Below are 22,936 nucleotides of genomic sequence, written 5' to 3' on the forward strand. Positions count from 1 at the left end.
ATCCAGTGTTAACTAGTACCTCTGGTGGAATTGTCTTGTGCTGTGTTGTGTTGTCTAAACTAGCTGTACCTCTGCCACCAAAGCTATTTCTTGTACATTTATCATGTTTGGTAGTAGTAGTTGTGATTATTTTCTATTGGTAAATAAAGTGCATCTCAGTTCTCATACTTTCTCTGAATCTGATCTCTCTCACACACACACACACACACACACACACACACACACACACACACACACACACACACACACACACACACACACACACACACACACACATACACACACACACACACACACACACACACACACAGTTATTTAAAGGTTATGTTTCTATTTTTCCGCATCCCAGAAAGTAGGTGGTGGAATGCGTCCGTGGAAGCGGGGCTTCTCCGTGCTGCGCTCCCATTCGCTCTTCCTCTACAAGGACAAGCGAGAGGCGGTCCTTCATGGGGCAGGGGCGGGGCCCGGGCAGGACGAACACCCTCCCATCAGCATCCGCGGCTGCCTGATCGACATCGCCTACAGCGAGACCAAGCGCAAGCACACGCTGAGGCTGACCACTCAGGACTTCTGTGAGTACCTGCTGCAAGCCGAGGACAGGGATGACATGCTGGCCTGGATACGTGTCATCAGAGAAAACAGCAAGACCGACAACGAGGTCAGTTCTCTGTGCAGTTTGTGTGCCGTTGCAAGTGTGCACGGTATGCACGCACTTGCACATACACACATGCACATACTGTACACATATACTACATACTTATGTACGTATGTACACACACACACACGCACACGCACACACACGCGCGCGCGCGCACACACACACACACACACACACACACACACACACACACACACACACACACACACACACACACACACACACACACACACACACACACACACACACACACACACACACACACACACACACACACACACGTACACGTACACTCATAACTGGAGTTTCACATTTGTTGCAGGATTTCGGATTCTCAAGGCAAGCACTGATCAACAAGAAACTGAATGATTACAAAAAACAGAGGTATGTATGTATGTTGCCTTGCATTAATAGTGAAATATATTTATCAACTCAGTCTTTATTTATAGAGCACATTTAAGAACGACCAAGATCGAGCTAAGTCCTTTACAGAAGATGAGAGAAAAAATACATAAACCCCAAAAAAAAGAGACAAAGAAAGCAGAGAGACAAAGAAAGCAAACAGAGAAAATTACAAAAAGGCAAACGACACACGATAAGGGCCACGAATACACACGCAAAGTTGAAAGCATAGAAAACAAGTGAGTCTTTAATGATGATTTAAAAGCCTCCAGTGACTGGGCACCATAAATATGAAGGAGGCAAGCTATTCCCAAGCCTAAGGGCAGCTGCCGTAAAAAGCTCGGTCAGTTTTTTTTCAAGTTTTTTGGCTGTTTTTTGGCCCAGTCAGATGCAGTTGATTAGCCGAACTGAAGGTTCTAGTTGGGGTGTGTCAGTGTGTACAAGTTCAGGCCTGAGTGATGATTAGTTGATTTTTTTATTAGTGAAATATATTTTATTCACAACTTTGATCTGTTTTCTAAATGTGAAAAGTCCGTGAATTTGTAATGATTATAATTTGTCCGAGATTATGAATTAAATAAAAAATACTATATAATAAAAAATTGTCTTCTAAGTTGACCTAGTTAATCATCGCGGGGCCTGCAGAATTTCTTTGGTGTTTGAAGTTCATTAATTAAAGTAATTAACTTCACCTGAGGAAGACTAAACTTGGTTGAAATGTGCTTTACATTTATTTACTTTGCACCAGTGATTGAATATATGGAAGTGCATAACATTATCTTTTGAAGATACAATAGTCTGCCCAAACACATTCTATTTCTATGGTATTTGTCTGAAAAGTTGAAGAACATCTTAGAACAGGACACTTTACAGTCATTCACTACTTAGACACTGTATCTTTCACATATAAACATTGTGTATTTCACATATAGACATTGGATATAGATATTGCCATATTGTTCATGTGTCTTTTGCCCTTGAGCTTGACTGATCTTGTCTCTTTCACTGTGTGCAGTTCCACAGTTAACAAGCCGGATGCATCTCCCAGAGCTCATAGAATGATACCTCCTTTCCTCCTGGCAAAGACAGACAACGCCTCAATGAACCGCTCCTCCAAACCTGGTGGGTAGAAGCAATAAGTCTCAGGTCCAGTGATTATCTCTAAAACACTGGTTTGTGTGTGTGTGTGTGTGTGTGTGTTGCCCCTACTGAATCTGTCTGTTTCTCTGTGTGTTCAGATGATAACAAGATGTTGTGGGGCATCAACCTTATGAAGAAGAGCAAGAAGACAGGAAGTCCCAAGGCGTTTGGTATCAGACTGGAGGACTGTCAGCCTGCACTTGACCACAAAGTATGCTCAGCATGAACTCTCATTATTGTTTGTGTGACTTATACAATATATAAAACAATGACAGTTTGTTCAACCATCACCAAACGTGCTGGATATTTTCGATTAAGCTGCAGAAACATGTCCCCAAAATGTTTTTGAAAATGACCAATATCGGGTGTCAATATTGCAAAAAAAACAACAACACGTGGTTTGGAACAAATTTGGCCTTAAAATAGTGAGTATCTGTCCAACTCCAATTGTGATAAAGCATGTAAGTCATCTAATACAAGTGTCAGAAACTGTCAATGTTCTAGACACCTCGCAGCTTTCAACTTCTAATAGTTTTTGTTGACTTGAATCCCTGAATAGCTGCTTTGCACTACACAGGGCTATGTCTGTATGTTAACTTACATTATGATTGGTCCATGGGTAAGATGACCACTTGATTACGCTCTTGTAAGATAAATAGATTACGCTCTTGTAAGATAAATAGTTTTAAAATAAGTTTTGTAAAGCTACAATCCATATATTTTATGTCCATTGTCTACTTTTGTAGAGAGAGGTCATTACATGTCTGAACTACAATAATTATAGTGGCACATTTACTGTGCAATCTGGTGCGCTGTCAGATTCAAATAACTTTATATACAATGTCAACCAGTACGTGTCCTACCTGACACCAGGGTTGACATTTCTCAAAGGATGAGTAGAGAGACCACCTCCAACCACTGCAGATGTATTAGTTATACTGTATTAAAACACTCTACCATACAGATTGGTTGAAATATCATTTTATTCATTAAAATAATTCCCGGATTGTAGCTTTAAGATGAAAAATATCTTAATTTACTTACATATTCATCTTTTAATAAGATTGAAAATAACAAACTATGTTGTGTAGACAGATGCCGAGTTTGCCATTTCTTGTCATTGTTGTTACTTTGTAGCACATTCCATAATTCCTCCACTCCACCCCTGTAGTAGACACAGGTTCATATCTCATATTCTGACCTTGTATTTTCAAAGTAACCCCTGATAAGAGCGTCTGTGCGATTTCCTTCTTGCCCCCCACACCCCCAATTATATCCCTCCCTTTCTCGTCTTCCTGCTTCCTTCCTTCCTTCCTTCCTTTCTCTCTCTCTCTCCCTCCTCCATCTTCCTGAATGTCCCTCTGTCTCTGTGCCTGCTGTCTTGCAGTTTGTCCCTCTGATAGTGGAGATGTGCTGCGGTGTGGTGGAGAGCTCTGGTCTGGAGTATACGGGCATCTACCGGGTTCCAGGGAACAACGCCGTAGTGTCCAACCTGCAGGAGCACCTCAACAAAGGCATGGAGATCAACACCGCAGAAGAGGTAGGGATGGTCATTTAGTTGGTGTGTCACATGCTTCCTGCAGTGTTCAATATTCAATACCAAGTGCAATACTCTTTAGAACTGTCTATATATCCCTGTATTAATTTATTTAGCACCCATATTTCTATCAGTGTAATCAATCATCATGTATATATGTACAGTATATATTTGTTTGTACTTTGAATTGAATTTCTTGTCATTTCCACAGAGATGGCAGGACCTGAACGTGATCAGCAGTCTGCTCAAGTCTTTCTTCCGAAAACTGCCCGAGCCTTTGTTTACTGATGGTGGGTCTTGTGTTTTCTAGTGAATCTGTTATATGGTATTTATATTGGTTCAGAAAAGGGCTCATTGCCATTGAAATTGCAAAAGAATGTACCGTATATATCAGAAATCACAAGTTTTGCCTTGATTGTGGGGATTCTTGTGATAAACTGCATATAAATATTAAAACCACAATTTAGACATGTACTTTTGATAAATAACTTGTCCTATGTGTACTGTTCTTAACTGTCTATATCAGTATTTATTTTTGTGTTTTTATATGGCTGTTTCTTTGTATAGTCTGTTTGTTGTTGTATGTCTTATAGTGGACCACAATGGAAACAAGCTTTGTCTTTTTCGTGTTTAATCCATGTTGGTGCTTTTGATTGGGGACACTGTGTTTTTAATTGCCTGCCAATAAAGTATTCTACAGTATCTATCTATGTCTCAAATATATGATCTGTGCTTACAGATAAGTACATTGATTTCATTGATGCCAACCGGATAGAAGATTCAGGTGACAGACTGAAGACCATGAAGAAGCTGGTATGTGACATGAGCTCATACAAGTGCGAAGTAAACATCACACATCTGCCCTCTCAAAATGATCACTCTCACTGGTATCCTATATTAAAATTGGCTACTGGGAGGGCCACGGCCACAGTCACTCTGACTCAGACATAACCATAAACAAACCCGATACGCCCATATATAGGCATGTCACTATGATTCAGACATAACCATAAACAAACCTGATATGCAGACCGACTTCAAACTCAGTGTCCGAACCTCTAGTGAAAGTAAAAATCCCTGAATATTGATGAGTATGTGTTTGTGTACTGCTTTGGGCACTCCATTTGGAAAGAGCTGGTGGGAACTTCTGGGAACTCGGATTAGGAAAACAGTAGCATTCTAAAGGGTGCAAATGTGTCTCAAGGTGCTCACTGCTCAACATTACTAGCTCTGGGGACAGTTGATCAGTGCCTGTATAATGGTAAATGTTATCTCTCACCCGTGCTCTGTACCTGTTTCTTGCTACTCTCCCAGATTCATGACCTCCCAGACTATTACCACCACACCCTCAAGTTCCTGGTGGGCCATCTTAAGAAGGTGGCAGATAACTGTGACAAGAACAAGGTGGGTGTCAGCCTTGTCTCAATAGACCATTTTCACATAATGCTCTGGCTCTTACGTCTTACTCTGTGGTGTGGATAGGGTGAATAATACTGAATAGTGTACAGTATATGGTCACTGGTGCTTTTTCAGCAGAAGTAGTATAGTGTTACAGTTTTTACAGCAGTCCTAAAACCAGGAAGCAAGTTTACCACCGGTCTCATGGTCACATTTATTTCCAATGCTTTTTCCCAAACAGGGTTTTCGATTATTTGTTCTATGATATAAATTCACTCATTATTATCTCAAACATGAATTTTTAAAGTGTTTTTGTGGGTTTGTTTACAATTGTGTTTGCAATTAACTGCATGTGTGTAATTATAAAAAGGTGTGTTGATTTGTCTAGATTATCAAAACATGCTAATAAGCATTTGTTCTTAATTTATACAAAAAAAGATTTAATTGGAAATTTGCCATAGGAACCAAGGCACAGGTAACTTCTGGGTTGGTCTACAAAAAAATCACACAAATAAAACACCCTATTAATATTGCTGCTGGAATTGCATCTGCAGGTACTGAACTATGTCCATGTGAAGTTGATAAAATATGCCTTTCTGTTGAGTGGTGGTACATTATTCTCTATGTAACACGAACAGATGAATCAGTCATGCAGAATTTGTCCACAGCTAAAAAGAATATATGCAAACTATACCGTTCAATGTTGGAAGTTGTTTGGCTTGTATTTAGTGACACCTGGTGACAAAAAGACATTACTGCAGCTACATTGCATGAACGTAAACCATGGAAGACTTTTCTAATGAACCTCTTAATATTTTTTGACAATTATGGAGACTTAGCAAGTTAACCATGGGATAGTGCACTGTGAGCAAGTCAGTTATAAGAAAATAACCGTGCTTCAGTGGGGTGCATTGTACCCATTTACAATTACTATGCAATTATGATCGTTGGTGTCTAGATGGAGCCTAGAAACCTGGCACTGGTGTTTGGCCCAACGCTGGTGAGAACGTCAGAGGACAACATGACTGACATGGTCACCCACATGCCCGACCGCTACAAAATCGTGGAGACGCTCATCCTTTACGTAAGAACCACCTACCCACATCTACTCCACACACACACCAAGCCAGAAATATGCATCTAAACAAGTCAGTATTCTTTAGTATCCTTTGACTACCTAGCGTCCTTATTGGGCAAATATTCCGCAAAAATAGCCGATCTACAAGCTCACATTTCGTTGTGAGCTCGTAGATCGGCTATTTTCGACTAAGAGATTTGGTGTTGAGGGGAAAAAAGGAGGGGGCCTAGTATAGACCCCTGTGGGACTCTAGTATATAGGGTGTGGTTAAATGTCTGAAAGATGCCTCTTTTATGTAAACATAAGATAACATTTTTATGTTATTCATGCTTTCATCCAAAGCATCTTCCAGTATCACAAGTGTACAAGCTCCCCTATGATCAGTTATGTGATGCTATCTACAGCACAAGCTCCATCTAGTGACAAAACTGTCTTTTTAATTCAACAGCATGACTGGTTCTTTGGTGAAGGAGAGCTGGAAAAAGATGAAAAGGTATATCACCGCAGTGAAACTGTCAACAGCATGGCTTATTGGATGGAATTGTTTTTACTCATGTTTGTGCGCCATATGCCATAATTTCTCTGTGTGTGTGTGTGTGTGTGTGTGTGTGTGTGTGTGTGTGTGTGTGTGTGTGTGTGTGTGTGTGTGTGTGTGTGTGTGTGTGTGTGTGTGTGTGTGTGTGTGTGTGTGTGTGTGTAGGCCCCAGAGGATAAGGGGGACTCACAGCCTGTACCCAACATTGACCACCTGCTGTGCAACATTGGCAGGGCAGGGATGCCAGGTGAGGCATCAGGTGAGGCAGGACATGGAGCACAATTTATTACATGAAAGGTTTTTAAAAAATGTTGCTCTGCAGTAGAGAGTCTTCTCGGTTCGACTGGTTACATACAGTACTGTATATTCACAGCTATAACTTCTGCTATGTAGCCTATCCCACCTAGAGAAGCTGTGCTATATAATTTACCAAGATGCCATTTCTATTGGTTTCAGCTAAATATTTTTTCATGTGGTCTAAATACAGTTTCAAAGAACTTTATAAGTAGTAGTTTCAGTGACTAGTAGTGTTTCATGGATCAGGTCATATTTTCAGTCAGGAGTTAATTCATGAATTCATTATTCTCGAAACTTTAACCTCCACTACCTGTACTCCCAAATATTGCATAGCCAGACGATCAGAGATCTCTGCTTATTGATACATCTGGTGACATCTGAATTCAAAGAATGGATTAAAACTGGTTGGAAACCATTCAGGGAAAAATAAAATAACAGCATCACAGAACCAATGCAAAGACTTTGGGCTTAGGGAGTTCCTTCATAATATGGGATGATATCAGGATTGGTTTTCAAAGCAGTGGGCGTAGGTTTGTTACCGCATGTTTATTTCTGGCGTCCAAACCCTTTCATTGCATTTAGATTTCCACAGATGGAAGAGATCTTCGATCATCTGGCAATGCGAGACTGCCCAGATATATATACTTGAAGCAATTGTATTCTTCGTTGCACAACCACGTCCCTAAAATGGCCCACTGTCATTCAGTGTGGACACACAGTATGGGTCCACTGTCATTCAGTGTCAAGGCCCTTTTTCTTAAATCATTTCCTGCTGCACTTTTTCTCCAACTGTTCTTCTGTCTGGATATTTATGATGTTTCCTACTTTTTCTTACTGTTTGCTTCGGGACCGTTTCGACCCTCTCTTTCCCTAGCTGAGACAGTGGATCAACCTCTTCGGTAGGACCATGTCTCTCTCTTTGTGTCTGTGTGTGTTTGTTTTATGCTCATTTCCTGGCTTTTCGTCTTGTTTTCCCACCCAACAAACTGTCTCCTTTCCCGTTGTTAAATTGAAAAGTGAACGCTGGTCGTAACATAGTCTTGTACCGTTGCTGAATAACTAGAACAGTGATTAAAAGTTTCAACCATGCAAGCGTTGAAGCCATGTACACTTTGAGCTACAACTTTGCCCCTCAAAACTACATTCTACCAGAATGGTTCCTCATTGTAGTAGATTTTTTTAGAGTTTGGAATATTATATTATTCAGAGCTGTGTTGCTTTTGCATACATTTTTCCAAACTTTCTACTAGGCTATTTATTTTCTATTTGATTTAATTTCATTTTCAATATGTGCATTGATGTAGAAGGAACATTTGACTGTCTACCAAGTAATGGGACAGTTGTCTATGGTTGCAGCTGTAAGGTTGATGGAGAAGCAGGCACAGTCAGTGGTCCAGGGGTTTTAAATGTGAAACTCTTAAGAAGATATACAGAAATCCAAGCTATTTTGTCACCATGGCTGGTGTTCCCTTTTAACATTGCAGTTGTGTGTGCTGCTGTGATGAGCCTTTCATTTAATACTACTGATACTACTACTGCCACTACCATTCTGTGCTGAACATGATTCTAACTCAATTCCGCCCCCTCACTTGCATACAGATTCCACCACCAGCGATTCAGTTAAGTCAAAGGTAAGAACCCATTGCATCTTGATCATAGAGATGCTTTGCAAGTCTGACATTTGCATACATTCTTTGTTTCCTTGATGAGTCTATGATGTCCTAGTTATGATGTCCATATTATATCTGACATATTTCATATATCTCAATAACACTGGGGATTAATAAAGTCTTAACTACCCCTCAGTATATACTCTTCACTATATAATCACGAGATGATGACATGGGCTCTGCGTTTCAGGTTTCTTCAAGCTCCAAGAAGGACCTCAATGCCAGAGACTTCCTCCCCATGTCACTCATCTCTGCTGTGACCCGGAAACGTAAAAAATGCCCCAGCACCTCCCACCCGGGTAGCAGCACCGACGAGGACTCTGAGCACGAGCCGGTCAAAGCCAGCAACTACGGGGCAGGGGACGGAGAAGAGAAAGAGGAAGAGGAGGATGGAGAAGAGGATGTAGTCAAGAGAGAGCGTACCCCTCCCAGAGAGGAAACGAGGGATAAAAGGGATAAAGGGATGGAGGCTAGAGAGGCTACGGAGGGAAAACCATCCCCTGCTGGAGGAGAAGGGGTTGACAAGGGGAAATTGAATGAAAGGGGGGGCAATGGGAAGAACTTGGAAAAGGAGTGGAGGCAGCATGAGAGCATGGCCTCTCCTAGGGTGACACCCCAGCCTCGTCCCAACAGTTTCCTCTACTCGCATCACCCTCTCCCAGCTAGTGTTCGCGCCACCTACCCGAGACCCCCAGTTGGGACCAGTCACACCCCACACCTGAAGTCCCACAACCAGGCCAAAGCACGCCCTGTTGTCCCCTCCTGGCTCTCCCCCAGCAGGCTTCCCAGTACCTACCAAACTTCCAACCTGCAGGTGACCCAGCAGCCCCAGTGGTACCAGCCGGTGCCGGTTCGCTATAGGAACAGGACTAGGGCAGGGAGAGCGAGGGCCGTGTCCATGAATCTGGATGTTGAACGGGGAAAGAACGAGGACCGAGTCTGGGGATGGAGTGGAGAGAGGGTGGAGGTGATAAGGGTCATAGAAGGAGCGCCGTCGAGACATTATGGACATTTTGAGGTTCCACAGGGATCCATCGTAGGTCCTATATCAATTCAGCATAGATCACAGACAGAAGCACTTCCTCGTTTGGCTCAGGAGGACCCCTCTCTCTCTCCCACCTCCTCAGGATGGATGGATCAAGGGTCCCTCAGTTCTTCCACTGTGGTGCTAAGGAGATCACCTCTGGAAGCCAGGGACAAGAGGAGAGCCTGGCGTCGTCACACAGTTATAGTTTAACCGGGTCATATCCTCTTGATGCAGTGTAAAGCATTTTCCGTTTACTCACAAACACTGGAATGCTAATATCACCAGGCCCAAAGCCCTACAGTCCCTAGGGTCATGGAGTTACAATGTGCGAATCCCCTTCATCTAAAGGTTCCTCTTGTCTCACCGTTGGAACTGATGTCATTAAGTGGACATGTTTATATGTTGATAAACATTTTTACAATTACAGAGTTTCATTCCAAAATTAGACATCCATTCTGACAAAATGATTGCTGTCATGAAAATAACACAATTGTAAAGCCAAGTGAATTTAAGCTACCTTGAGCCCTTTACTTAAAAAATATTTTAACAATGTAAATATCTGGTTTTAATTCTCATCAATCACCACGAGGCATAATAATTTCCAACAAAACCCAAGTACCATTTTGGAATGAAACCCTTACATTAGCTGACAGTGACAGTAATCAACACAAAGGAGAAAATGAAAGGAAGCTGTTTTAAACATTTGAGATTCAGCTGAATCTCAAGCTGCTGTTGTTGCATTTAACACTCACCAGCACAGACCTTTTAAGTAACATCGACAGCCTTTAAGACTGTTGGACTTCTTCCATTGCACAAGTACTGTTATCTATCCATACTGGCCCTATTCTAATAGACCTATTCTAAGTACTGTAGCAACCGTTGCAGTTTTCAGTTTTTCTAATGAAAATGCTTTAGAATTCCAAGCTACCGTGTACATGGCTTGTCATCACTAACGAATGATGTCCCTGCCAAATGGGGAAGTATCAAATAGGATTGGGTGCCTTAACAGCAAACCTCTAACAGAAGGTAAAAACATGACATATTGTGCCAGTATGCATATGGTATGATACAGTGTGGTGGAAAATCTGTCATTCAACTCTTGGTCCTTTATTGACCATAATGCACCATAATGCAGTAGCCATTTTGTTCTTACATGACACTTGTCATGACAAGTGTGACATAAGAGCCAAATGGCCATTTTGAGAATATGGACAGTTCAGTCTTCCCAAAACCTGCTTTGTGGATCAACTAGTCTATATGGGCAAAAATACTGTCATGTCTCACTGGTAAACTCTCTTGTTGGGAACGTCAAAGTTTTCTTGGACACAAATGCCTCATTTATACTTTGTAGTGGGACTGTGTCACTTGCCGTCATGAAGTGATTTGCAAGCTAATAACGTGGCATCACAATTAGTTAGCTTGAAAATCAGTTGTCAGCCAGCATCATTGTCGTGCGATGGAGTGTAAGTTGAGTTAAACCTGAAACTGCATGGGGCCATTGACATATCAGAAATATGCAAGGTGTCTACAAATGTCAAACAAATCTATAGTTCTTCCCTGTGTTTGTGGGTGGGGAGCTGGGGGGTGCAGACTGCAGACCTTGAATGATACTCTAGCATGCCTCTGTTGTTGCCCTCTGTTGCATGAGGAGCAAAGTGTTTAACCACTTAAGCCCTATTCAAAATCTTTAAAAAATAGCAGATCTACCAGCTCACAACATGTCGCGTTGTGAGCTTATAGATCTATTCTTTTAAACGTTTTGAATTAATTTTGAAAGTATTTCAAAAATGTTGCCTGTAATGACATGTCCTAAATAGGGACACCGGGTTTAAAGTGGTTACGGCAGCTGTTTAAAGTCATGCCAAATTTCAGTAAAACAAAGGGGTCATTGCACCATATCAGCATGGACATGTGGAGAGCCAAGAAAAAACAAGCACTTAGTTCGATACACAGGCGCCCAGAGAGGCTTCAACTGATACCATATCAGTATTATAAAGAAAGTATTTAAAAGGATATCTGGACATACCTCAGTCCTCTAATCTTGGAACAACTTCCTTAAGTCCAAACCATTTCAGTCTTATGGCTAATTTATACATTGTCATAATGATTGTTGCTCAGCAGAAAAATGTGTCGCATTGCTCGCTGACGTGGTCAAACGACAAAGTATATTATACTTTACCTGAGTGTTTTTATTTCTTTTTTTTTATATTGTTTCTTTCCTATGCTGATGCATTTGAACCCTAGTTTATAAAGCCGAGTCTGAACAGAAGCGGAGGCAAACCAAACTACTACTGCCCAACCACTGTCCTCCAACCAGACTCTGTGGTTGTCCTGATCATATCTAGACTCTTGACTGTCAGTCCCTTTTGTCTTTCTATCTGTGCCCTTGTGCATGTACTATTATGTACGTGGGTGATTGTGCGTGGACCAATTTTGTAACAGTTGTACAAAACCTTGTTAAGTTAACCTATGTATATATTATACATAATATATTAAATTATTTGTTTTGAAAAGGGTTTGACCATTGATCACCCCCGAAACACATGCGCACACACACACATCACAACATTCTAGTGGAGATTTTGTTCGCTTTAATTTCATCTCATGCTTGTCATTATCATACATGTACAGTAATAGGCTAATTGTTTGGAAAATATTTCTCACAACCTTTGGTGAAGATGTACAATTGTATGCCAGTGTTCACAACTACCGAACTGCAGGTACGGTACAAACGATGCCTGTTCGGAGCCAGCAACTGTCACAGTTTAGGTCTGTAGTACACTAAGGCCCCAATACTGTAGTTAACGTACTTTACTTGAACAGACACTTAGACAAGTGACAGATGCATTCACACAATGACTCCATGAAACTAAGTGAATGACAGATCTCCTTGGTGAAACGAGTTAACCATCCATTTACTGAGATGATATACTGCATGTACAAGACATTGTATGCATGCATTTACATGCGCACAACATCTTGTACATAGCTCTCTCCCTGGCAATGATCACATCCCAAATACAAATCGGTTATGTGAATCACGAACATTTAAAATTTTAACCTTGTGAAGCTGCCTTCCATGAACAGCGGGGAAAAGAAAACGTAAATGCGATCAGATGTACATACCTCAGCATCTCAGATAATATTAGTATAGCATATGTATGTATGTTTCACACAATATCAATCGACTATCCCAACAACAATGGGATATGTTAACAAGCATGAACTCGACACTGAATAGCTTAATAGGAAACGACAATCACTCGTTATCAACTGAAATAAATTAATACGTGATTATATAGTGTTCCTGGAACCTGAGCTTTACAACAGAACCCAAAACAGTGGACAATGATTCACTAAGTCCACTAAAATCCTCTCCCTCTGTCCTGCGCACATAGAATTAGAGGTGACTTTGGAGGAAATGTTCCTATGGATTGATATTAGCGATAGTCCTTCTCTCCCAAATAGCAATGAAACAACGATGCGTCCACAGATTTCTATGGATGGGCCGTCGCATGTCCACGCCAGGTTTGTTCACGAGGAGACGCGGCCTCTCCTCTGGGACCTCCTCAGCAGGAGCACTAGGCCCTGCGCAACAAAGGGCCACAGCAACAGGAGGAGCGCAGTCCGGCCCGACACGTCAAAAGGCCACCATTTGTCCTCCTGATGACAAAAACAGGTGTGTGCTTTTAACCTCATAAACAAGTGAACACCCCTGCCACTTCAGCAGCTTCCCTTATCCTAGTTACTGTACATTTATTTTATTAGCAAATACCATTATGGTTTGTGCACTTACTCCAATCTTGCACTTTTTAAGTTGTTCCAGATTAATTGTTAAATACCTTAATTAAAATTTCCAAGGAATACTATTTAATTCTTTGGACAGTCGGGATGAAATTGGTTGATTCTGTTATCATTATTACCTCTTGTTCTGAGGCCGCAGCTGCACACTGCAGACATGGTCTCCAATCTGCATTCTGGGCCTGATGAAAAATAACAGCAGAGAGAGTTGAGAAATATCTCCCACTGGGTGAAATGCCTGATGAAGGGGCACTATATTTTCATGCACAAAAGCAGCAGTCTGTTAATTTTCTCTTTCCACCACTGTACAACCACTGCTCACTCTATATGGGAAGAACACTTTAAAAACCTTTATCACATGCTATGTAATACTACAAATGACAAGAAAACAGATTGTCTACAAACTTCCCCTTGAAAGAAATCTGATATTTACCTGCTATTTTATGACTACATCGCATCAGCACTAAATTAAGTGCGTGGTCTGTCTCCAGTTCTATCAATATGTCCCACTGCAGTTTAGACCAATGACTGCATGTATAATTTATTGCCAACATGGCAACTATTAAGTCTTTCTGATAAATATATATTTTCGAATCTATTCTTCAGCCCATGTGCGGTGCATTAGTGTTCTCAAACACTGAATCAGCAAGCAGTTGGCATCATAATTTGTCTTCTGTTCTATGCCGTATCATGTTTTCTACCTCTCCTTAAAATCTAGAAAAGAATGACAGGGAAAAGATAAACCCTATCAGCATTCCATAGAAAGGCAGGCTTACATTTACAGCAGCAAGCCTCTCCACCACCTCCAGTCTGTCCATCACACTCCTCATGTCCTCTCTCAGTCTCCGCAGTGCCAGCACAATCTGCTGTTGTAGGTGTGTGTCCTGCCGCCTCTCATCTCCATCCTCCGAGCCATCGCCTCCCCCCCGTCCACCTCCGCCTCCCATCACCGGGGCCCCTCGAGCTGGATGCCTCGGACTGCCCTGGGGAACACCACCTTTAGAACACAACACAGGTTACTGTAGGTTAGATAAAGGTTACTGTACAGTACCTCCATGCACTTTACACAGTTATTTAGAATGTAGCTCTAAGCCCTATGAGTATATTGGATCAATCAATATAATGTAAGTTCAAAACAACCTAAATACAGTAATTATATTTCCCTGAAACCTTGCCCATGTAAGCAGTCCCTCATGCAAAGAACACAGAATTCAATCACATCATGAAGAACTTTGTAAAATAGCTTAATCTGCTATGGAAAAGCTATCGTCATCCTTAAACAATATCTACTGGCAGACTGGAGTTCAGCCCAGATGTAGGAAACCAAATAAAAGCACCGTCTGCAATCAATTAAAGTCTGCAGGTTGATTTTGGTCTACAACTAGAAGTTATCATCATTTTATATGGAAACTGTCAGCTGCTGATGGGACTTAGCCATAAATATGAACACATGAATTCCCAGGAATACTGGCCCCAGCGTACGTTCTCTCCAGCCGTAGTGTGTAGCATCCCTTCCAGTCTCTCTATTCCTCCTATTGGGTGGGCCTTTCCCATCTCCTGCCCCTTCTCCACCTTGACCGGCCCCAACCTGTGTTGCCTCTGGAACGGTTTCCAGTTGATGGGATTGGACTGGAGTCACCGCTGAGTGGACATGGCCATTCTGAAGTCCATTGGACATAGCCACTTCCACCTATGAACACAGTTCAACCCAACATTATACATCAAGGTCACAATGTCTTCTTTCAGATAACTGCACGGCTGAGACAGATCACCTAAATTTAAAGGGGGCTCTTACGACCCATAATAAAAAAGTTCTAATTGACAAGACACCTTTCATACTCCATACTGCCAACAGAACTGTTTCGAGAGCTGATCCCTCCCCTCTAAGTAATCTGATGGAATTAATCACAGCTGTGTAGCTTGCTCCGTCTCGAGCTGCAGGGGCAGGTTTGTGTACATCTAGTGTGGTTATTTTAATACCTGGATATCGGACATTTGTCACGGAGGTATGGATGTTTTGCTTTTTCTTGCGACAGTTTGTGTTCACGCATGGTAACTAGAGGGGGGGGCAGTATCGACATCTTGGTGTGCTGGGGTGACCACCGTACTGCATTATCAGTAATTTAAGCCAACATTAGAACATGGATTTCTATCATTTTTACCTTTTTGTGGGGGGAAAAAAACGTGCTGATACATATCAACTAAATAATTACCGTAGCCATTGGAAACATAGATGTTCTTTTATTATTATAATATGCACTGTTCATTATTCCGGTGCATCCACACAAGAAAGTGAAGCAGCCAAAAGAATAATCAACAGCATAACTATTAAATTCAACAGTGGGTTCTTTTAAATACTGATTATCTGAAAAGAAAGGCTGTTGACTGAGCAGAAAACTGACAGTGTGGTGTTGTGTCCACACACACACACGTACACAGTTGACACAAAGCAGACGAGCTGCCAGCAGTCAGGGCAACATGATGCAAGTAACTAGTAGAGATGCACCGATACAGTTTTTTTCAATTCCGATCCGATATATCAATTAGGATATTTTTCGATATCCGATATATATGCCGATATCCGAGCAAAACTTTAAATACAAAAAAAAATGCATTACCTTTCAATTAAAGACATTTATTACTGAATATTTTAAAGTACAATAACAGTAGAAAAAAAAATACACTATGCTCTATCACCAAAAGAAAATACCTACAAATAATAAATTAAAACATAGCATACTTAGCTGCTTCTTAAAATTGTATTAAACACAAAAAAAAATCGGAATGTGGATCGGTTATGTCATGTCCGATATCCGATACGTGAAATAAGTCATATCGGTAGCCGATACCGATACGGTATCGGTGCAACTCTAGTAACTAGGGGCCGTGGCTAGAAATCTTGGTCCCCTGAACAACTGAAACCCCTAACAATATGAATTAAGCTACACATTAAAAGAGGTGCATTGATGACGCAACTTATAATATTGCTTTTAACAGTTTAAGTAGCAATTTTTATAACAACTCCAATTAGTTTTTTGCATTTTAGCTTAAAATGTATACAGTGAGATGGTTTTACGCTCTTGAACTAACATAAACCTATACTAAATCATTACTAGCAAATAACAATGTGCCCGCCCCCCTGGGTATGGGATCTAAACAGCTAACTAATACCTCCGGGTTGTGGGAATGCTTTTAAACTCTGTTCTTAGGGAGTTGATTTTACTTGCGACAAGCAGCAAAATGCTACTCAGTGCATCTTTATGCCGAGTATATGTATTTTAGCCTGATATCTCTGGCCGGTTCGAGTGCCCCTGTCAAGTTCTGGGGCCCCAGAATTGTTTTAGGTCATTACTTCTCCCACTTGCTGGAGCAGTCATATTCTAAGGTTGATGAAGACAGTGCCAACACAAAATGTCTATCCAAAGAGCGTTATACCCCAAGATATGAATAAACTGTACTTATTTTAATCATCAGTAAGTGGCCATGCGTGGGATAATCCAATCTGAGCCGTGCACTTTATCAGAAAATAACATGGATTATTATCTCATGGTGGATTATTATGGATAATCCATGAGATATTATGGATACTTTTATCACTGCTATTACCACTAATCACACTGCTTCAGCCATTTTCATGAGTCATACCTTGACGTTAAGCTGCTCCACTGAATCCACAGAGTCACAGAAGATCTCATTCTCAGAGTCACTGGTAACCACCAAGCCTTCACACACACCAGCGTCTACAGGAATAGAGTGAACGACATATATGTCTAAAGGTTTTTATTCAAAAATGTAATACCGGTATCCACTTTGAAACATTACACCATTTTGAATGATGACTGTTTGAACATTAGGTGTTGTAAACATGTATCCTGTACAGTATACCCAAAAGAGGTTAAAAATAAAAGGGAAAGGGTAGGGGTTAGTGGTGCTTGCAGCAGAGGCTATACTGCAGGTTCAATGTAAACATACGTATGGGGAGATAACTAGCTACCTCTCAGAGAGGTTGAGGTGGTTTTATACAGGAAGAGAGGAAGCAAAGCCCTTAGTCATTTCCTACCCTGAGTGACGGTGGAGACTGCGAGTTCAGTGGTCTGAACTGCCCTGTCACAGGGACTCGTGTCCTGCTCAGGAGCTTCTGGCTCATCTTCAGGTCCCACCTCCTCCTTCACCTCCTCCTCTGCTCCTTCAAGGCTGTCAGCCTGCTCACTGACTTTTATACCTGGTACAGAGACAAACTATTATGTTTGTGGAGGACAAGAACTTGTCAGCCCATACAGCATGCCGTAATGGCCGCTGAATTCTGAGATTCTCTAGCCACCTTCTCTACTTGCCCAGCTAAATGCATTGTTAGAAGTGATTCAAGGTATTTCATGCTCACCTTCTCTGAGACTGAGAAAAGACTGAGGTGGACGGGGCATGTCATCTATGACCACGTAGAGAGGCTCAAAATGGTGGAACAGCGAGGCAGTCTTCTCATTAATCGGCGTGGTATCTATGACCTGCAATGTTAATAGAAAATTTGATTGACTGGTAAACTTCAGAAAGGCCTGATTTTAAATGTATATGGTTAAAAGCATAGTGATAAATTGAGCCAATGTTTTAGTTAAAAGATAAAGTAAGAAAAATACTTTGGTATTATTGGTATATAAAACCTCGTTCATAGCTGCCCTTGCCAGCGATTTGTGTTTTTTTGTTTTGTTATTTTGTTAATTAATTTACATATAGAAAGTCTAGCTGGACATTTGAATCGTTTTGATCGTTCCACCACTAGAGAGCAGCAAATAGCCAGCTTGATCAGCTCGCTGACACACTCGCCCCCCCCCCACACCCACTCAAACAGTCAAATACATGAAACCGGATGTGAAGTGGTCTCAGATTCTCTGATCGGCGAAAATTACGATGTGATACACGACGGGATGACTGTTCGTCACCCAGACCATAGATTATAGAAGGGGAGGTCTCCGATCGTTTTTTATACCGTGTGAAAAACCGTGTGTTTCCCTATTATGGCCGAAAATGACTGAGGGGGGGAAAAAATGAAAACCGGAAACGGAACCCAAGTCATGAAACCGGATGCAGTGGTGGGTGAAGTAAGTGGAACCTGAAACTTAAAGTGATTCATTACAGAATAGCGTGATCAGAGCATAAATATCAAAAAAGACCATAGATCGCATTAATGCGATCTTGGCGGCCAGGCGCGCTATTTATTAGATCGCATTAATGCGATAATGGCGGCCTATGAGTTAATACATTTTTGGATTATCATATCAATGTCTGGCAGAAACATGCTAGCATCAGTTTGCTCTAGTCAATGAGAGTTGGATAGCAAGGGGTTGTAGACTGTTACGAGCTACTGTACAGTTGGACTATGTTGCTACAAGTGAATAGTAGAAATATTAGCTCCCACGTTATGCATTATTATTTTTTCTTGATGTGTATATCATCGGATTAAAACATTCTGGTTGCTGGGTTTACCGTACCTCTTGAGCTACTTTCTTTATCTCGTCCACATATGCAGACATTGCGCTCTCACTGCTCATGTCTCCCAGCCGGCTCCAGGCATCCCTAATGTCAAACAAGAACAATCACTTCTTTGTGTATTTACCAGTGCACTATTGTCAATGCAACCGTATGTGTAATCCATGGCTCGGACTTTAGAGCTGTGGTTCCCAAACTTTTTCAGCTCAAGACTCAAAAGAGAAATTTGGTGTCTCCCCAGGACACAAAATTACAAAAAGGAATGAGTATTTAATCACTTAAGCCCCATTTAAAAAATAGTGACAATAGTTGATCTAAAAGGTCACAATGCGACCCTTGCGAGCATGTAGATTGGCTATATTCGTTATCTCTAAATGCGAAATATAATAAAGTATTGTAATTACAGCAGAAATTCAAAATCAGTCCTGTGTTTGTTGTCATCATAGCAGAACCCATAGGAACCCCTGTGGTTAGTACAATACATATTAATAACATATTAATAAGCCAGTCCAGTGTGTTTTGTCATCAGACTGGCCTGTAGGAACCATATAACCATATATATATAAAATATCTACCTGTAGAAAGAAGTAGATGTACTGATAATAATAATCATCATCATTTTATGCAATGTTATGTGTGTGTATGTACACGCATGCACATGCACATGCGCGCGCACAAACACACACCATTTGTAGCGTCCTACTGGATCCCAGAAGCCAGGGCGGGAAACAGTACAGGGTCCACACACAGCCTGCTTGTACAGGCTGTAGAATCGCAGCATCACTTCGTAGGAGGGCCGATAGCAGCCTAGGAGATAGACGTAATGTTTTATTAAGTGTAATTGTACCCTTCCACAGCCTGTTCAGTTAATCTCGGTGTCGATTCCTCATTTCCACGGAGGGAAATTAGAGAGGATTATAGAGTTCAGTTGGGAGAGAACACAACCATGAAAAGAAATAACTTGTAGATACTTGGTGGAGATGTTATTATGCCAAAATGTCAGAACCGTGTTTTTTTTAAGGTTGTGTTTTACACGGTATGTTCAGGAAACTTGTCTGCAAACATGGCAGCCTTTCCAATGTACAGAAAAAGTAACAGCAGCACTAATATGAGCTATAGCCAAGTTAAATCTTGTTGTGTTTAAGAAATACAGGAGTGCTGCGTGGGTCTGCAATAATAATATATTTTCCATCTTCGACTGAACCCAATGCCTTGGATAATTGTTTTTAAGTGAATCTAGGAGTTCTTGACATTTTACACAAAGGAAAGGAACTTTATGCTTTAAAATGTTGTGATGGAAATTTAAACCTGCATCATTGCATTGAGCACTGGATAACAATCAGTTCAAGGGTGCAGTGTTATGAATGGAGCCTTGTGTGCAAATCAAACCACACACCACACCACACCACACGTGAAGGCGTTCTATTTATAGTAAAGGCAAAGCCAAGTTTACATTACATACTCAGTAAAATCCTATGTGTAATTTATCAATTTGTAAAGGATTAACCATAACCAAATGGATTGTGTTCTTTAACACCGTATGACAGAGTTATGTTAACCCTCTGGATTGTATTACAGTGGCCTCCATACCATTTTTCGGGAGGTTTTGAATGACATCCACAGCAGCCTGGAAGCGCCTCTGGTGATCAACCAGGGGCTCTGCTGCCATGGCAGGGACCGGCATGACAGTATGCAGGGTGCTGGTAGACATTCACTCTGGGCAACTTCAAGTTTGAATGGAGCTGGAATAGAAGCACGGAGCGAGGAGAAAAATGCACACACACTTAAAAGCAGTGGTGGAAAAAGTACTGAAGTAACAATACTGCTAATCAATACTGCATTGTAGAAATACTCTACAAGTAAAAGTCTGGTATTCAAAATGTACTTGAGTAAAAGTACAAAAGTATTGGCATCAAAATGTACTTAAAGTACCAAATGTAAAAGTACTCATTATGCAGAAATCTTCCATTTCATATTTTCAAAATGTATAAAAATCATTTGAAAATAGCAGATCTACAAGCTCACAATGCAACGTGAGGTTGTAGATCGGCTATTTTCAAATAGACAAAATCTATATAGGGCTGAAATGGTTAATGTATGGCTTAAATCAGCAAAGTAACCAGTGTAGTAACTAAAGTTGTCCAATAATTGTAGTGGAGTAAAAGTACTATATTTGCCTCTCTGAGATGCAGTGGAGTAGAAGTAAAAGTACTGACAATTGGAAATACCCCAGTAAAGAGAGAATACCTCAAAATTGTACTTAAGTACAGTACTTGAGTAAACGTACTTAGTTACTTCACACACCACTGATGACATGATGACAGGCTATTTAATCAGATAACAGTGGACTGCTCACCTCACTGTCTACTCGTCCTATCATGTCATAATAACCAGTATATAACGCCGTCCGTCGTATTCCTTTGCTCTACAAAGGGCCACAGAGGTCCTGTACACGTCCCGCGCACATTCCAATGGCGTGTTTGCGTGCTTTTCCTCGACCGACGAGCGTTTAATTTAGTGACAAAGTTTAATTACCAAACCTTGCGTTCTTCTCCATAGAGGTGTAAAGGTTCTCCTCTTACTTTCTGCTGTCTGCAGCCAGAGGGAGACGACTTCCGTGTTAGATCACGTGACTAAGGAATAGCCACGCCCATTTAAAGTGACAGTGTCATGAATAAACCATGTAGAGCGCACAAAACAAAAGAAATCCCACAAACATGACTTATAATTAAATTTCTGCTGCAGTTAATGAGATTTTTAGATATTGCATTTTACACAGCATGAATATTAATTCCGGAAATGTTTCTTTATGTTCAGGAAATTATGGTTATTGTGTGGCATATACATTGGACCCATATACGGCAGTAACTGCACACAATCTTTTCAGGTCAGTCAACTAACGTTAGAGGGCATCCTTTCATCACAATCTATTTTCCAAGCATTGTTCGGAATCGCTGATATTAGGATTAATACTCTACACACCATCGGAGGAGATATATGGGACGATCGAGTGACTACCCTTTCCTTGTAATATATTCACCATCTCCGTGTTATTAAAATGGTGTGGTTGGTTCGCACAGGGTCGAATACGTCCCAGACAGTGTTATTTCACACTGGGGTATAGTGTGGTGGGCATGCATGCTACATGAGCCTAATTCTAGGCTCTAATCCGGTTTATGCTGCAGCGGCAGCCTGAGAGAGAGAGTCCTCCATCCAGCCCCACGTGACATCATCACTTGAAAGGGATTGAACAAGTCTTGCCTTTCCTCTCAAGAGGATAAATCATGAGGCGCACTGGACTCTGAGAAGCACCGGACATTTGTGTACAACGAGCTGAGCTCCATATGCATGCATCCAGTGATCTGTGGGTCTGACAGATTGCTGGATTAAGTTGTGTGAGCGACACAGGCGTGAAGAAACCAAGAGAATATACAAGGAGATCAGAGTCAGTGTGCAGCATGTTGGGTAGTGGGGGTAAGAAATTAGCTTCTCCTGTGAAGAATGGAGCCGGGACGTCCGAATCTAAATCAATTGACCCTCTAAGACATTTGGGTAAGTTCTCTAATGTCGTTACTGCTTAGAACAAAACAAAAAAAAGACTCATTGTTTAATTGTGCGCTTATCCATCCCATTGACTCTAATACAAGAGTCAATGGGATCGATATCTAGGCTAGCCTTTAAATTTTAGGTCAGGATAATTCAATTATTATCAAATTATAAACTCGTTGAACACATGAGCACAGTTATGACAGACAGATGTGCATTGTTTATTAAATATATTTGTGATTGGTATCTAAGAAATCAGATATTGTATTTCTTCATGACCACACTGGCCTATTACTGGGTTGTTAATATGTTAATGTACTGATGGGCTGGTTCCTACAGGCCAGACTGATGACAAAACACACTGGA

The 22,936-nt window shown here is 41.1% G+C and overlaps 3 protein-coding genes across 11 annotated transcripts in view; 2 read left to right on the top strand and 1 right to left on the bottom strand.

Moving 5' to 3' along the window:
- LOC308105508 (rho GTPase-activating protein 23-like) overlaps positions 1–12,204 on the top strand; it is a 63,078-nt gene extending 50,874 nt beyond the window's left edge. For 7 of the 8 annotated variants that reach the window (XM_080456278.1, XM_080456279.1, XM_080456273.1 and 4 more), the window contains 13 exons: positions 350–658; positions 981–1,042; positions 2,076–2,182; positions 2,299–2,411; positions 3,588–3,740; positions 3,949–4,027; positions 4,477–4,550; positions 5,052–5,141; positions 6,094–6,219; positions 6,662–6,706; positions 6,914–7,007; positions 8,645–8,676; positions 8,906–12,204. In XM_080456278.1, the coding sequence (XP_080312404.1) occupies positions 350–658; positions 981–1,042; positions 2,076–2,182; positions 2,299–2,411; positions 3,588–3,740; positions 3,949–4,027; positions 4,477–4,550; positions 5,052–5,141; positions 6,094–6,219; positions 6,662–6,706; positions 6,914–7,007; positions 8,645–8,676; positions 8,906–9,952 (2,331 nt within the window). In that variant the 3' untranslated portion in view covers positions 9,953–12,204. The remainder of the gene's footprint in view (positions 1–349; positions 659–980; positions 1,043–2,075; positions 2,183–2,298; positions 2,412–3,587; positions 3,741–3,948; positions 4,028–4,476; positions 4,551–5,051; positions 5,142–6,093; positions 6,220–6,661; positions 6,707–6,913; positions 7,008–8,644; positions 8,677–8,905) is intronic. The other variant, XM_080456277.1, reaches the window with a different exon arrangement.
- Positions 12,205–12,332: 128 nt separating this feature from the next.
- Positions 12,333–21,622, bottom strand: acbd4 (acyl-CoA binding domain containing 4). 2 transcript variants are annotated; one of them, XM_080456328.1, is made up of 11 exons: positions 21,381–21,622; positions 20,615–20,766; positions 19,711–19,831; positions 19,027–19,111; positions 17,925–18,045; positions 17,604–17,765; positions 17,189–17,283; positions 15,026–15,233; positions 14,320–14,540; positions 13,666–13,725; positions 12,333–13,405 (listed from the first exon to the last, which is right to left on the bottom strand). In XM_080456328.1, exons 2-11 carry the CDS (start codon positions 20,733–20,735, stop codon positions 13,277–13,279), a joined length of 1,323 nt encoding a protein of 440 aa, XP_080312454.1. In that variant the 5' UTR covers positions 20,736–20,766; positions 21,381–21,622; the 3' UTR covers positions 12,333–13,276. The 2 variants fall into 2 exon arrangements, with proteins under 2 accessions (XP_080312454.1, XP_080312453.1); XM_080456327.1 differs by having other exon boundaries at positions 19,600–19,831.
- A 755-nt stretch (positions 21,623–22,377) lies between these two features.
- Positions 22,378–22,936, top strand: part of LOC308105550 (1-phosphatidylinositol 4,5-bisphosphate phosphodiesterase delta-3-A-like) — a 28,143-nt gene continuing 27,584 nt past the window's right edge. The window contains exon 1 of the mRNA XM_080456355.1: positions 22,378–22,576. Within this exon, the coding sequence (XP_080312481.1) occupies positions 22,483–22,576 (94 nt within the window). The 5' untranslated portion in view covers positions 22,378–22,482. The remainder of the gene's footprint in view (positions 22,577–22,936) is intronic.

The sequence above is a fragment of the Gymnoscopelus braueri genome (genome assembly GCF_963280865.1).
Source record: "Gymnoscopelus braueri genome assembly, chromosome: 17".
Classification (NCBI taxonomy): domain Eukaryota; kingdom Metazoa; phylum Chordata; class Actinopteri; order Myctophiformes; family Myctophidae; genus Gymnoscopelus; species Gymnoscopelus braueri.

What these genes read in the sequence shown, in the direction of transcription:
- acbd4 (XM_080456327.1), bottom strand. Translation starts at nt 20,735, where the DNA reads ATGTCTACCAGCACCCTGCATACTGTCATGCCGGTCCCTGCCATGGCA. An exon ending in AGTCTCCACCGTCACTCAGG is followed by an intron (nt 17,284 to 17,603) that starts GTAGGAAATGAC and finishes CTATTCCTGTAG; the next exon opens with ACGCTGGTGTGTGTGAAGGC. An exon ending in TGGAGCAGCTTAACGTCAAG is followed by an intron (nt 15,234 to 17,188) that starts GTATGACTCATG and finishes CTGTGTTCATAG; the next exon opens with GTGGAAGTGGCTATGTCCAA.